At 33.5% G+C, this 17,090-nt stretch overlaps 1 protein-coding gene across 1 annotated transcript; it reads right to left on the bottom strand.

The window, feature by feature from the left end:
• Window positions 1-1,370: 1,370 nt before the first annotated feature.
• On the bottom strand, window positions 1,371-12,549 carry LOC120077065 (acetolactate synthase small subunit 2, chloroplastic-like). Its single transcript, XM_039030917.1, has 12 exons — window positions 12,253-12,549; window positions 10,348-10,561; window positions 10,144-10,227; window positions 9,949-10,017; window positions 9,165-9,248; window positions 4,973-5,131; window positions 4,290-4,376; window positions 3,876-3,980; window positions 3,629-3,751; window positions 2,993-3,145; window positions 1,884-1,949; window positions 1,371-1,805 (listed from the first exon to the last, which is right to left on the bottom strand). The coding sequence occupies exons 1-12, from the start codon at window positions 12,483-12,485 to the stop codon at window positions 1,722-1,724; spliced, it is 1,461 nt and encodes a 486-aa protein (XP_038886845.1). The 5' UTR covers window positions 12,486-12,549; the 3' UTR covers window positions 1,371-1,721.
• Window positions 12,550-17,090: the final 4,541 nt, after the last annotated feature.

A 17,090-nucleotide genomic window follows, 5' to 3' on the forward strand; every position in this document is an offset into this window, starting at 1 on the left:
GGGGGAGGGAGTTACTCAACCCACTCTCTAATAACCAACGAAATTGGTTTCACATATAGAAAGAGACCTTCCTCTTCTTCTTCTCCCTGCATTCTTGAAGGCCTTTTGAAAAGAAAAGAAAAAGAAGTCTCTCTATAAAATTTTACTCTAAAACATTAACATTCTCCCTATCCCAAAATTAATCTACATTAAAACCCACAACTCTCAATCGATTCTCAACCTTGAGAATAACAAGGACTCACTTGTGGTGGTGTCTAGTTTTTTGGAGATTTCTGCTGTGTTCAAAAGTTCGAGGGAGAACCGTTCGTGTTCGAGCAGTATGTTAGAGAGGAAACGTGAGAATTCGTTCTTCAAGAGTAAGTCATTGAATTCGTTCTTCAAGAGTAAGTCATTATTAATCCATCTTCCTCTCTGAATTAATTCTTAAAAGCATGCTTAATTAGATGTGATTTATCATGTTTCCGTCCTCTGTTCAATTAGAAGTTCTGTAAAATTAAAATTGGGATATCGATCCCTCTACTACAAGTATTGACGTATACTTTTAGGACCCATGGAGAACCTCTTCAAAAGCCATGCAAAACTTAGCGATACTAGGGAGGATAATTAGACCTCTACAGTAGATTGAATGATAATGGTCCAAGTTCATAACATACAATTCATAGAGTTAATGGAGTTCACAGAAACTTGAGCTAGTGAGACATCAACTACCGCTTAGCTAGTGAGACATCAACTATCGCTTCAAGTAGCGGTATCGTAACTGCTCAAAGAGTAACAACTCAATAATTTCATAAATTAAAGAGCAACTATGAGCCTAAATTCTATTCCATAGAACTAAGCTTATTACATAAGTAATGAAATTTCATTCATCAAAGGTAGGAGTGTGTGGCACATCGATATTCACTTTTTCTTATTTTGCAACACTTAGAATTATTTTTCCCCCGAGATGCAAATTCACTAGTTGATCCACTTTTAGGCATCAAACAAAAAAAAAAAAATTATGCATTAAGTTGCAAATAAAAAAATTTGAAATTGTAATAATATATAATTAAATTAAAAGAAGATACAAAAAACGTGGAATAACAAGGATAATTGCATTGCAGGGCATCGAACTGTGAACTTAGTGGAAGGCATCTCTTGCCCCCACGTGGATATGCCCCTGGGAAGAGAACTTGCATAATTGTAAAAACGCTAGGGCGGTGTGTGTGAGCGTTGGTTGCAAATAGGCTAAATAGATTGTTCCCATAACAATAAAGGCTTTTAAAACATTTATATCTATAGTTTAGTTGATAATTCAGCACAAGAGATGAAACTGCCCTAGAATTGAAAACAATAAGCATGACAAGTTATGTTAATTAACAAATCCATATTACTTAGCCGAAACAAATAAAATGGAATAATTACTATCTTAGAATTTTAGAAATTAAATCAAATAAATCATTTAAAAAAAAAAAAAAAATCAAAACTTAGACCCCCCGTGGTCAAAATTACTTTGAACATCTAAATATCAATGAAACAAACATTTCTCACACCATTAACTACAGTGTTGACATGAACTCTACACCTTTAGTCAGCTCCAAATAACATTGATCAACTGGCAGAAGCGCCTCTGAGTTGTATCTTCATAAACAAAAATGCAGAAACTTTTTTTTATTCTTCTTTTTTGTATCTTTTGATCGATATTTGTTGTGTAAGCCCCCAATGTTGCCCCTCACCCCTCAAACTTATAGAGGAAAAGAGTATCCACGAAGATATTTCGAGTCTACTCCTGATTCACGAACCAATGCTACTCGTCCCGTTCTTGCTACCTGTAACGAACACCCGAAGATTATCTATCTATGAACAAAAAACAAAAGGGGGCGTTCACTCGGATCTTTTGTACAAACCTCACAAATGCCATAAGGCTCTAACAACCTCTGGAGTGCAACCATCTTATGCAAATCTCCTGTAAGCTGAAATGAGTATCAAAGTAGATTCGTCACTTCAAATTGTTGCTTTACAATACACAGTACTTAATTTGTTGGATCAAAATTTAACCTTAAAACTATTTTCGGTTAAATTGAAATATGGACTCAAATAAATGTTGAAAAATTAATAACGTTTCCAAACTTTTTTACTGTTGTAGATGTTTTTCTGATTGAACATGTGGATCTATTATTGTAGAACTGTTTGGGATGTTTTTTTAGTTGAGTTTGAGAATTTTGGTCTGATTTTAGACTTTAATCTATTTTACTTTGTATTTAAATTTGAATATTTGTGGGATTGGGTTTGAGGAATTCTGTGTATTAGGGTTTTTTAAAAAAAAATATCAATAATTATAGGTCAGTGGGCTGGCTAACACATCTAATAACCTAATCTTGCTACATTTGGGAGCCCAGAAAACTTATAAGATATTAAATATAAGAAGGTAGGTGACCACCATTGTTTGAAGCTATTCTGTCTAAGTTCTAGAATTTTTTATTGGCCCCAATGACCACCACCTCAGCTCACCCACCATGGATTTGTAGAAATTAAGCTTCGTGTTGGTCGAAAAGACCTAATTTTATAACCATTTGGTTTTTAAATTTTGATTTCTTAAAATTAAACTTATAAACTCTACTTCCACCGATATTTATTTTCTACTTTCTACTAGAATTTTCAAAAACAAAATCAAGTTTTGAAAAGTTAATAAAAAAAATAATAATGATAATAGTTATAAAAAATCAATCTTTGTTTTTAAAATTTGACTAACAATTCCTCAAGTGCTACTTTAAGAAGTGTAATAACCATTAGTATGAAAATAGAGAGGAAAGGAGCATACATTTCAAAAGAACAGAAAACTAAAAAAATGAAATTGTTATCAAATAAAACACAAACAATTTCCTGATTTTATTTAGAAAAATGTACAAATTTTATCCAATTATTAAAACTACTGAAGAAGCTAACTACTAGTAAAAATGAATTTTTTATCAAAAACCAAATCGCAGTAGAACATATCAGTTTCAGAATTATCTACCTCGAGTGTTATGGTATGATCAGAGACATCAACTGCCTTGGCCCTAAATATTTGGGCAATATCAAGCACGTCACGCCTAGCAGAAGGATTTGCAGCAATTTTAATCAGCATCAGCTCCCGCTCCGAAAATGGCATGTGGGTCAGATCCCGAACCTAAAGAGGAGTAGCCAACGGCAAATTAGATTTGGATATTTACCTCTCTAACAGGAAATAACTATTCAAATGGTATTCAAAGAACACTTAGCTGAAAACCTCAAAGTTGGTAACTACATAAAATTTCAAGAGGACGCAATTGCGAGGATATGAAAAGGAATTTGGCTGAGGACAATTTCTTAAAAGCAAGGCAAGAAACAAACGATCAAATCTCCTAATAATTGGGAGATAAGAAAGAGAGGGAACATTAGAATTTCTCCAAACCTCTAGCCTCTAAGCATGAGTGGGGGCTTAAAGCATATAGATCTTGCAAGTGTCCAAAATACAAACAAGAATTACGATTGTTCGAAAAGTCTAAATCTGATTGCAACATATAAAGCCAGTATTCTCAAATAACTCGAGAAGAAATTTGCACTTAAGTGGTAAATATGATACAACCGCCCTACGAAAATGGACTTAGGGGAAAAAACTTCCGGTATTTACCTCATGAACATCTGCCAGCCTATAAAGTTGCTGCACCAACTTGTAGATTGATTCATCTGTACCAGGAACAACAGTTGTTATGCGTGAAATGCCCTCAACTTCTGCATGACCAACAGCTAAACTCTGATAGCAAGGGATTCATCAGATTTGATTAAAAGAATCCAAAGGAGAAATATATCAAAAGAAATATAATTCTGTTATACTCAAAACATCAATACTATTGCAAGACGTGAGATTTTAAATATACCTGAATATTATATCCCCTTCTTGCAAAAAGTCCAGTGATAATATAAAGGACCCCTGGAGAATCATTTACTAGCAGAGATAAAGTATGTGAACGAAGACCGTCCACCTGCAATTTGTAGTAGTAAAATGATTTCAGTAAGATGAACAAAGAACATTTTTATTTCAATGTATAGAATACGCATAAACCAGCCACATGGCTGTGGCAAACAGACACAGGAGCATTACTCAAACCACGACAACATATAAATTCCAATAATGCCTATAATCATAATGGTTTCAAATAGAAAAGCAGGACCCCTTAAATTATGCTATGAAAAGGCAACTTGTACTCTAATTGTATATGGTAAATAATAAACATTGAGAACTATGAATCAAATGATAATTTGAAACCTATAAGGCATCAATTGTTTCTTACATCTTCGTCATTGAGTACTCCCCAATGAGCATCAAGAACTGGTTTGATAGTAGAATCATCGGACTGCTCCACAGGATATACATCTCCCTTCATAGAGAAAAGAAAACATTACCATTGAAAGTTTACTTGCTCGTAACTGTAACAGCCATAGAGAATAACATAGCAATCTGATAGAAACTTTCTTTAAGCAAAAAAAAAAAGAAAGAAAGAAACAGCCAACCCTACAAAGCAGGTAAATTTTAGTTTGGTTCCATGTACAACGAGTATCAAAACATTTATGGGACCTTGTGTCAAACACTTTTTAAGCAAATTGGATAAATGCAGAACACTTGCTAAATACAATTGGGACGCATAGAACTCTTGGAAACGACCATAAATTCACCATTGGTTGGAAACTTCAAAGTTTCAAACAATTATTTGCTTTTTGGGGAAATAAATATAAACATAAAAAAGAAATATTGGTGAAAAATAATAAATTTTGGGAGTGAAGAACCTAAAACTTGTTTCCGTTAGCACTAGTAGGTGACTCCAGACTCATAATGGGGGGGGGGGGGGGGGGGGGGGGGGGGGTTGAAATAATTATACTTAGATCTATCTTGTTATATTCAATCACAGTTTCAATATAGAACGTGCAATGAGGTATCTGGTCAGAACAAAAACCAGAATGCAGGAAACCCCCTTACTGATGATGAGTTGGATTCACTCAGTTCACTGTTGAATGCTTTATTTTCAATTCCCATGGAAGCATTAGCAGGCATCTTTTCTTCAAGATCTGGATAAGAAGCTGCAGAGTATCGCCAAAACGGGGCAGATGCACCTAGCTTTTCTCTCTTTAAAGCAATCTACAAGATGAAATAGATTTTCTGTTGTTACTGATCCACGAATTCAAAACCTGCAAAATATATAAATTTGTATCGATTTTTTTTTTTTTTTTTTTTTGTCTCTTAACATCTCCAATGTTTCAATTTCTCACTAATCTAATAACAATTTTCAATTAATTTTCGAATAACTGCAGTTAAAGTTCATTAATCGTTATACTAAAGATATGTGGCATTAAGGTAATATTTCTTTAAATGATACAAACATGATTGAAAGATATGACTGAAAGATATGATACATATAAAATAAAATAGGAACTTGCAAAATATAGGTGACTGAAGTAAAATCTTGATACAAATTTAGATTTAAATTTTGAACAGGTACTCATAAATATTTTAGAGTAAAAGTATAATACTAATTCATAATGAACTTCAAGCTTCTAGGTGAATATTACAATTGTTATTTTACGTTATCCTTTTAAACTTTATTTTTAATTAAAATAAGAATTGTATATCTATCAAAAATAAAATCAAAATTATATAGAAAAAAATACATTGATAAGAAAAATAACTTGCATTACAATTGGTAAAGTGCAAAAAGGTGGGAGATGAGACATCCCAACCAAGCTAGGGGTTCGATTGACTCCCAACTAGCAAAGATATAAGAGAATTACAATTACAAGAGACTTTGAGAGAGAACACAGCATGCAACCTTCTTCTGGAATGTTCTTTTGTTTCCCCAAAGCGCTATCACTACATTAACCCAAACAGACACCAAAAGACACTAGGGGGGCGTTTGGCGCGCAGGTTGGAATCTTAAAACAGGAAAAGTTAAGTCTAGGGATTAAGCTAGGAGGTTTAGGTAGCATGGGTTTAAGAAAATTGTGTTTGGAGGGCAAGTTTTGGAAGTTTGGGTTTAAGAAGCCTGGGTTTAGAGTGCAGGCTTAAGTAGCCTAGGAATGAAGTGCAGATTTATAAATATTTAATTTGTGAAATATTTTCTTGTATTCAATCACCAGTTAGATTTTAGATTAGTTTAAATTTGTCATGTTAATTATTTTAATATAGTTAAGTTTAAAATAAACTAAAAAATTTAGAAGAATGTTTTTATAAAAAAATTGAAATAGAGATTTTGACTAAAATTATAATTTTATTTAATCTATTGTTATAATAATTTGATATTTTAATCTTACTAGATTTTGAAATAAAATTTCATAGACTTGTCACTTTAACAAATTTGAAAATGATCATTTTTGTTTACCATAATACGTTGACTTAAAATTGAAATAAACTAGTATTTTAATATTAAATTCAATGATTGAAAAACTATACTTTCTTTTCTTATCAAATTACATTTGAGGAATAAACAATCATAAATTTTGAGTTTTAGTTTTTATTTGGTCATTAAGTTGTTTTAAACATTTTAAATCTTTACGTTTAGAAAATGATTATTGACCAACAAAAAAAAATTAAAATGTTATTAAATTAAATTAGAGCTTTCAAACATATATAGTTCTACACATATAACCTAAATAAATATAACTACACAATCTGCTATTGGTGTGTTTGGAATGACTTAAAAAAAGTGTCTTTCAAAAATGAATTTTTAATTAAGCATGTTTGATAAAAACTCATTAAAATAAAAAAAAATAAAAATAAAAATAAAAAATATACATATATTGCAATTCGTTCTTAAAAGTGTTTTTATATACAAATTTGTCTAATTTATTATATACTAAGACTCTAAGAGTATTTTTATTAATATTTTCAAGGTTGGTGGTGGTCGTCGAAGGTGGCAGTCGGAGGGTGACCAACGGAGTTGGTGGCCGGAATTTTGCCAATGTGGGGGGAAGGGGGTTGCCAAAGGTTAGTCAATGGTGATCGGAGTTGGTCAGTGGCGACCGAAGGTTGGCCGATGACTATCACCAAGGTGGCGGCCAGAGTTGGCTGGAGTTGGTTGGCGACAATCGCCGAAGGTGGCTCCCGAAGTTGGCCGCGGTGGTCACTAAAGGTGATGTTCGAAGGTTGGCCAATGTGCTTCCTAGATTAAATGAGAAAGGTAAAAAGAAGAAAAGAAAAATGTAACCCATGGGTTTGAATAGTGTATTCAAACCCATGGGAAAAGAATTTAGGAAGCCAAGGCTTCCTAAATACATGTCCCAAACAAGGGTTGGGTTTAGGATGCCTAACCCATCCAATCCCAACCCTTGAAACAAACACCCCCTAAATGAAAATGTGGGTTAGAGACCGACACCAAATGACGAGGATGATAACTCATGGCTAGGGTTTTAGTGGCTGAGAGTTGAAGGCTTGATATGAACCAAAATGTCCTCTAGGACCAATCACACACTCAAAGGCCAAACTACAATTGGCTTTCAATTCCCATGTACAACTAGGGGTAAATTCAATTAAAGGAGGTCAAGGGCGGGAAAATGATGCTACAAGAAGAAAATAGAGTTTTATGTTAAAGAAGACTCATTATTTTTAGTTGCTTGTGTGGGTCCAATTTATGACCTTAATTAGTTTTGCTATTTTATTAGTTGAGCTATTTGGGGAAAATTATTTTTAGAGGCAAATGGGTCTTTTAGCTAATATCATGTTTAGAACATTGTACACCAGTTTTTTGAGTTTTGGGTTTTTCTAAATGAAAGTCTTTGGGTTGATTACAGAGCTTCATCACCACTTTTCATTTCATGAGTTAGGGTTGCATGCCAAGAACATTCAAGTAGGTCTAATCAACATGGGGTGTTCGAACTTAGAGTGAGAAACTAGTTCTTATCTCTTTGTCTTTGATCAAGGTAATCTATATCTAGTCCTTCCCTTTGGAATGAAATCAAATTGAATTTGAAGATTTAAGAATTTGTAATTAGGGCAACATAACCAAAGGGTTCTTAATTTTCAAGGTTTTAGGGTTTTCATATCAAGGTGGTTGTTATTCAATTCGAATTTCCACTTCCTGCTGTTATTTGATTCCAATTTAATCCTCAATTTTCCACCACCCTTTATTATGTTTTCTTTGGCGTTGAGTTTTGAGTTCTTTTTGGTATTTTGGCTGGATTCTTTGGCCTTTTCGAGTTCCTTTTTTTGGGGTGTTGTCGCTGCCTTCTTTTTCTAGTGAGGTGTTTCTCGCAACTTTGCTTGTTTTTTCCTTGGTTTGTGGAGCCTTCCTTCCATAGTTTCAGCCTTGATGACAGGGGGCGGGGGGGTGATCCTACATTCTTTCAAAGATTTATCGTTCCCTTGGCTCTCTATTTGATTGTAATCATTTCTAAGTTCTTGGTTTTTTCCCCCTTATTTTTACTCCCATACAGAGTTTCTATTCCTTGAACATTTATTCATTTTCATTATATCTTGGTTCTTGTTCAAAAAATAATTATAAGAATAATATTGCTTTTTTATACAAGAAACGACTTTATTGATGTAATGTCACATAAAATAATTATAAGAATAATATTGGTTGTTTATACAAGAAACAAATTTATTGATGTAATGTCACATAAGCAAACTATTGGGGATTATTATGGATGGTGGGACTAAATTGATAAATGTTTGTGTCATAGGGAAAGAATTGGAAGTTCTAATATTGAGAAAGAACGTCAAAAGGACACATCAAAGTCAAAGACATATATTGAGAATCCCCCATAAGAAAAACCAAGGGACCTCACACTCCCTATAAGATAGTAGGTTACTCCCCACATTGCCAATTGGTTTTGAGATGAAACTCATACTATCAAATATGGTATCAGAACCCATAAAGCCAAAACGAGCATTCGGTCCAATAAAAAAAGAAATTGGGATTCGATCAAGAATGGTGAATCCAAAAGAGGCACCATCTTGAGGGGGTATATTGAGAATCCCACATTGGAAAAACCAAGAGATCTCAAACTCCTTATAAGATAGATGGACTACTCCTTAGATTGTCAATTGGTTTTAAGATGAAACCCCATACTATCAAATAACATATTATATATCTAGGAAGCACAATCAAACTAGACTAAACAAAAATGGGAAGAGAGAATAATATTTTAAAAAATTTAAGATTACGTAAATTACTGACCTTTCCAGTTCTAGCAATTTCTCTAATTCCAAATTTGCTTAAATTTCTTTGAAAAGCAACCATCTTCCCTGGATCCCCAGTTACCTACATGATACAAATAGTTTTAAAACAATAGAAATATTGAGGCCTCAAAAACGGGGAAAGAAAAGCAAATGTGGGATATAATTGATCTACTTAGTGCAGAATAATACTAGAATGTCTAGGATTACATAAAGTTTCTTTTTTTTTTCCCTCCAAATAACCAAAGTTTATGGAGAAAAAATGAAAGAATAAAAGGGCATCCAACAAAAACAATCCCACAAAAGGAAGTACTGTTAAATAAAGAGACTTAAATCAAGTAAAATAAGATCTAACAAATAATTACAAAAAAATGGTATCACCAAACTGACACCCAAAGAAAAACATACAACCTAGCGAAGGACCAGGCACACGAGGGCCCCCCTCTCCACTCCTCTACAGGTTCTATTGTTCCTATCCTTCCACAGACCCGACAACATCGCACAAACCCAACTTACCACCAAATCTGCCCTTCTCTCAAAATGGCAAATGGAGAAGATCTTTTGAGGCCATCGTCCATACCAACTACTGAACACATACCAAACCCAGGCAACCTAAGTTTCTTAATTATTGTCCATACCAAACTACTACAGCAGTTTAAACACTTGTAAAACCCAAGCAATTTAACAGGCCAAACCTAGGAACAGATTGAGGTCAAATTTCAAAATTACCAAAAACTTAAAAGAATTGCAGAAGAGCTTTTGAGGAGGGAGAATCCTAATCTCACCTCAATTGTTACAGAATCATCTGAGATATCTACAATTTTTGCTCTGAAGACATCCACTAGCCTCTTAATCTAAAAGGCAAAAGAAAGGGAGATCAAGAAAGAATGTTAATTGAGTGTAGCAGAAATAAATCAAATGTGTAGCCTTTAGGCATTCTGATAACGGAAATCCTGAAGCATAAATTGCCTATAAACTACCTCAGCACGATATGTCGGATCAGCATTTATTTTTATAAGCATTAGTTCACGTTCCACCTGTTGCACACTGGAGAGATCATCAACCTGATGAGAAGATTAGTATCCATGAGACAGTTACAAATATGGTTCCTACAAGAATGGAAGGGCTAAATAAATGTGACCGAATCATAATTAAAAATGAGCCTAAAAAGATGAAACTGTAACCTTGAGAACGTTCACAAGCTTGTGGAGCTGCTCGATAACTTGTTCTAACACCTTTTCAGTCCCTGAGACAACTATAGTGAAAAGAGCCTTGTCCTTGTTCAGGCCAACAGCAAGTGATTCGATGTTATATCCTCTTCTAGCAAAAACGCCAGCTATACGATTAATCATTCCACTTTCATCACCAACGAACACAGAAATTGTATGTCGTCTCACCCTGGAAACATGATATTATGTACCACATAAGTATTTAAATGAAAAAAGCCATCCAATGGATTAAATTCTACAAACATTGTCGGCATCATCAGTAACATAATTCGAACAATTTCACAACCAAATTAGAGTAAGATTTTCAAAAATTCAAATTTTGATTGTCTGATTGATCAAAACAATAGACGGCATCAAACCAACATAGAACATAGATCCATCATACATCAAAACCACAATAAATTTTAGTCTGATTGGATGGAAATGATCTATGATACATTGAATACATACACTTCATAGTTTTGTGCTATCACATGATTATCAATTATGATTCATTCAATAATAAAATTTACTAAATGGAACAACCACAAAGATAATATTAAAATTTCAGAAGATGAAACCAGATGGCCAACAATTAAATCCAACAAAATGCAGCATATGCTTGATGTAATGCTAATGTCCACATAATGTTAATCCTAACATAACTTCACCCCAGAGTACAACTTGTCGTCAAAGTGTGATCAATCAGTAGGTAATTACAATGAACAATAAACTGAGACGTATTGCCAGTGTTTTCAATTGGACTAAATTAAGGGTCTTGCAAAACTATTAAGATAAAAGATGGTGTTATTTGAATAATACCTGACTTTCATTGAGAAAGAATGAAAGAATACAAGAACTTAAAAAAAATTTAAAAAAAAGTCGCAAAAGGAGAGCCAACTACATGACGGGCCCCAAACAAGTAAAACAAAACTTAACGAGTAATTACAAAAATCCTTGTCACCAAGACCTAGAGAGAAACATTAGAATCTAACAAATAAACCAAATATCATTACTGATCTTCAATTCTTGCACACTCCATCTTGTTGCACTCATTTTATTGGGGTTACAGGGGGAGGAACTGAAACTCCCTTGATGGGATTGCCAAATAGTTTTAATATGAGGTTAGGAAGGAAAAAAGGAAATTTAGCTTTGCTGAATCGGGATCCTGGAGAATTTTCCCTAGGTTTCATAAATTTCCCCCTATCTAACATCTCCAATTTACTAGAATGGCTTTTATCATTTCTCTAGTATATGGTAGACAGCAGATGATTGAGTTAAGTCATTTCACCTTGCTTTACTTTTGCTTCTGAGCGCAATGGGACTCAAACCAAATAATAATTCAATAATAATAAATAAGGACGTCACAATTAACCTCTCACAAAGTCCAGGCCCTGGAACTCTCTTTCGTAGACCTAAAAGTTACTCCAGAAACCTTCAGAACCTTGAATCGAACATCGGGAATATCTCCCACAACATGACTCTTAGGTCCAAATCAATCAACCAATAACTCATCATATTCTTCAATATAATTCAAGCATCCATCAGGGAGTACATAAGCAAAATCTTCTTCCCATTATTAATAAACAAAACACTATCAGATAATCTAATAGCAGAGTTTGACTCCATGGCTTAAAAATTCCAATCTTCTGGAGCATGAAACGATCATACAAACGCATGATCTTCAATTCCTCAAATCCTCTCCATGCTGGTAGATGAAGAAATTACTAAAACTTTCACGAGAAACCTAACCTCTACGCTAGAAGAAAACCACGAAAACTAGATTGACAATACGAAACCGAATCCCTACACAGAGCATGCTGGATAAAAAAGCGAACAGAAAACAAACATCATACAAAAAGAAGAAGAATGCGTGCATACCCTGATATAATCTTTGAAGTAGAAGAACTATCTCTAGAAAATGAAGGACCGGAACTCGTTTCAGCGATGCTTTGCACAGAGAGAGGCGCTTTCTTGATCCGATGGTTATAGCTGCGGGATTTTGAAATGGATAGAGATGAAGTTTTGGAGTGAGTTGGGAATCTGAAGGGGAATTTGGAAGAAGTAGGCCTGAGAGAAATGGACGATGCGGAGTCTAGTGAAATGGCCGCCATGGGAGAAGGAAATAGTCAGCTTCAGAGGAAATTGGTTAGCAGGCAGTACTCAGTTTAAGTGGAAAGATTTTATTTATTTATTGCGTAGCTTCGTTGATGTCTATCTGGAGAATGAGAAAACTAGAGTCGTGCTTTTACCGTTTTGCCCTTTTCCCATATAAAGTTAAGCATAACCTTTTTAAAAAAAGTAAGACCCTATTTGGTAACTATTTTGTTTTTTAAAAAAAAAAATTAAGTTTACAAGATACTATTTTTCCTCTAAATTTTTTTTTTGTTATCTATTTTTTTTATCGATGGTTTAAAAAATCAGGCCAAATTTTGAGAACTAAAAAAATTACTTTCAAAAAGTTGATTTTGTTTTTGAATTTCAGTTAAAAATTTAATAATTATACTTAAGAAATATGCAAATTATTGTAAAAAATGAGGATGAAATAGGCTTAATTTTCAAAAATAAAATTAAAATAAAAAAACTAAATGGTTACCAATGGGGATTAAAATAATAAGAAGAAGAACAAATATCGAGGGTAATTGTTTTAGATGACAAAATTATTGACAAAATTCTCAATGGGGATGTTAAAACAATAACATTTTCTGTATTTGTAGATAAGTAGGCACATTTTTTTTTAATTGAAAACAGCCCAAATATCAATTTATGCCCGTAAATTTTGAAAATTATATCAATTAAAACTTTGAACTAATAATTACATCATCCTCTTCGATAATTTCATTCAACAAATATTATATGAAGCTTATAATATAAGTCAATTAAACTCTTAAATTTTTATAAGTCAATCAATTAAAACTCCAATATGTGATACTTCTTCAATGTTGGTTTAACAAAATAGACGACTAGAGTAAATGCACAGACGGTTTTCAAAAGAAATTTTCTCCAAGAGTCTAAATTGATTAATTTATGAAAGTCTAGGGGTTTAATTGGCACAATTATAAGTTTTGCCCAACATTTTTCCAAAAGAAATATAATGAAGGATCAATTTAGACCCTTCATTATGATTACCTTTGAAAATCATCAAACATTGATTCTCAAATGTGTGTATACTTCTTCAAATGTCGATTTTACAAAATTGATGACTAAAGTAAATGCATTGACTATTTTTAAAAGAAATTTTGTCTAAGAGTCTAAATTGATTCATTTATAAAAGTTTAGGAGTTTAATTGACATAATTATAAATTTTACACAATTTTTTCAAACGGAATATAATGGAGGGTGTTAATCGATACACTTACAAAAGGTTGGGATTTAAATGGATACAATTATTAATTCAATATTAAAATTGATATAATCTCTAAAGTGTAGGAGTATGAATTGATATGCCCTCTAATAATAATAATAATAATAATAATAATAGAAAGAAAAACCACACAGTCTAATCATCCTCCTTTTTTTTCTTTGTAAAAAAGTTGATTTTGCAAAAGGAGGATGGAGTGCAACAAGAGAGGGAGTTTTGTGTTGGTGGTAATATTTGAGCATGGCTGTTGGATTATTTCAAGCATTTTTTTAGAATCACATGAGCTTTTTGGCATAATCCCACCCTCTCACCCTCAATATTTATGTAGATGGGAACCCCTCCTATATGTCTTATTAAAATAATACAAATACAACTTTTAGAAAATGAATAGAGAAAGTGCAATTTCAAGGGATGTTTTGAAATGATTAAGGAGAGATTATGCTTACTCTTACTAGTTTTTGTGAACATTTAGTTGATGTTGATATGTTGGAGGTAATGATTGTTCGAAAGGGTTTATTCGTGGGAGTTAAAGTGGGTTTCCTTGATTTGGAGGTAGAAATTGACTCTATAAGCGTTATTGCTCAATAATAGAAGAAAGAAATCAGCAAAATCTTGGAGGTAGAGATGATCATTAGTGAAACATAATGCAAACTCACCATTTTTATATTTGTGTTTTTCACTACTATCGATGCAAGCAAATCAATTAGCTCATGAAGCGGCACAATGAGAGTTGCAGACAAACACATTTGTTGATTAAGATGGAAGAAGTTCTAGAGAAGATTTGGGAAACTTATGTGTGTGAATAGTGATTGATGTCATATAGACTTGCTTCACCAACTCAGTGGTGGCTCTTGAGGGAGTGACGTTCTTTCTTTCTTTTTTTCTTGTTGATTGTTTTGTTGTTTTTAAAATAAATAAATAAACGAATATATTTCCTAAAAATTTACCTATCAATTAATGTTTTTTAGGACAATACCTATCAATCAATGTTAAATTAATTTAATTATAAGTTCTAGTAACCTAATTTATTAGGTGATATAAATTACACAAAATAAAGGGGATGTTAAGTATTTAGTAAAAGTTAAGGTTATATTAGGTATTTAGTTACAAAAAAAAAAAGGAAAAAAGGCAATACGAAGGAATTATTATATATATTATTGAATGAACTCTTAACAAAGAGACCCATGAGCGGAAGCGAGATCGTTCCAAACCCAAATAGAACATACATATTTACAATCAAACAGAATAGTTATGCAAAACTCTAAATTACTGCATGCTTCAAAAAGGGAAATACTAAGGTTCAAGAGAACTTACCCTTGAAGAATTATTCTCCTTGTTCCCTCGAACTTACTGCACGATCATTCACCAACACGAAAGTCAGGCCTCAGCAATCTTCCTCGAACAAGCATAAAAACACTCGTCCCTCGAACAGTAAGAAGACACCACCAGAAGGCTATCTTGGTATTCTTGGTGTAAGAATCCATGAGTTATGGGCTCTGTAGGATTTGGTAGAGGATAAGAGGAATTTAGACATATCGTATAGACGATAGAGTAAGTGGGAGATAACTTAAAGTCTATCGTATAGACAGTGTACTCGATCGTTTAGGAAACAAGTGACTATTGTATAGCTCGTTCGTTGCACGATCATGTATGCTCTCAAGCTATCGTATAGCTAATGCTCTTGATTGTATCTCAATCGCTTAATGATCGCATAGTGTAAAAATGAAAACCATTTTCATTTTATCCATCAGTTACTATAACTGATCACAACTTCCCACTAAGTTAGTTATGGGAGAAAAAACCATAACCAAATATCCTATAATTGATTTAATTACAAATATAATCAATATATTCATAACCTATAGTTTTAATATCACATCTCATGCAATATATAAACCATAGTTCTTTTTCTCCCTTATAGAATTTAATAATAATTCCTCCAATTAATGTATCTAATACATTAAGTCAATTATATCTCATATAATTGATTCAATTTAATTCTATCATATATAATCAAATTCCCTCTTGTTAATTTGAACACTTCAAACTAACCCAAAAACTGATTCTCAACATGAATCCATTGAGCTACCAAGGGGACCTTATGGACCTCTAGCTTGAAGCTCCAACGGTACATGAATAACTGACTAAACTCTTTAATCATGATATTCACCATCCGTTAACTGTCAGACATTCTACTAAAAACTGACAGCTGCACTCTTTGTGCTACAGATATATTTCTGTGTCCATTGGATATAACCAATCAACAGTAAATGACCCTTCACAAATCGCTCGTAAGTATAGTCGGGCCAATTTACCGTTTTTCCCCTATAATTACATCTAACTCCTTAAGTACCACTGATTTCTCTAGTGAACAATACATCATAGTCCTACTATGAGTAAATCATTCTCGGGCCAAGAGAAGGTGTGGCGCCACATTGTTCAAGCCCTGGAATCAGCCCTTAAGGGAACAATTTATCTACTTACCCCTACTTCAAGGAAGGAGTGAATTCTGTATTGTGTAGCTGAGTTCCTAACTCCCTAATCAGACGAATCCCCGAAGTGGTAGGTTTGAGTCGGCAATCTAACCACTCACACCCATACAAATCAAAGGATCGCCTTCATAAACAGGAGTTCCGAACTCACTCAGGATTAAGGTCATGTTACCTATAGTCATCCTAGTGAAATGAAAGTCTCTGTCATAAACAACGTTATATAACGATACTAAACATTTCGTGGTCCAGTCTTATACAAACTTTTTTATATAGAACATCCCCGCTCGTATGTGAATACACGAATGGTCAAGATTAGACCATTTATAGTACTTTACAACACTTGTAACATCTACGAAGCGGGTCACACTCGTAGCGTCAACAGGATAAGGTTTCCCTCCTTTATGCATCTACTACAGACCATTTAGGTTATCACTTAAAGCATGATCTATTTGTATGTCATCACATACATGCTTAAGTTACAACGATAACCAGGGATTTTAGTTTATTAGTTTGTGGTTAATGCAACAAAATATCTCATATATCAAAGATTGTAGTGAAGAAAATATCTCATATTATTACATCACAAATGTTTGTTTATATACATATTTACAAACTACTAGACCCAGCGAGATTTAGGTATCAACCCCAACAATCTCCCACTTGTCCTAAAGCTAGTAGGGTGTACAAGAAAATTACAAGTACAAATCAATAAACTAAGGCACAAAGGCCTAGTACAATAATACTCCCACTTGCCCTAGTCCAGCCGTGGACAGTCTCGTAGACCCATGCCCTGAAGGTGACTTTCAAACACTATAGCCATAAGAACCTTTATAAATGGATCGGCAACATTATGCTCTGAAGCTATC

The sequence above is a fragment of the Benincasa hispida genome, chromosome 5 (assembly GCF_009727055.1).
Source record: "Benincasa hispida cultivar B227 chromosome 5, ASM972705v1, whole genome shotgun sequence".
Lineage (NCBI taxonomy): Eukaryota > Viridiplantae > Streptophyta > Magnoliopsida > Cucurbitales > Cucurbitaceae > Benincasa > Benincasa hispida.

Bases quoted from the DNA above. Each gene is read 5' to 3' on its own strand.
- LOC120077065 (XM_039030917.1), bottom strand. From the start codon at position 12,485: ATGGCGGCCATTTCACTAGACTCCGCATCGTCCATTTCTCTCAGGCCT. The intron at 9,249-9,948 runs GTGAGATTAGGA...TGTATCATGTAG, and splicing joins ATGATTCTGTAACAATTGAG to GTAACTGGGGATCCAGGGAA. The intron at 1,806-1,883 runs GTTTGTACAAAA...TGTTCGTTACAG, and splicing joins AGCCTTATGGCATTTGTGAG to GTAGCAAGAACGGGACGAGT.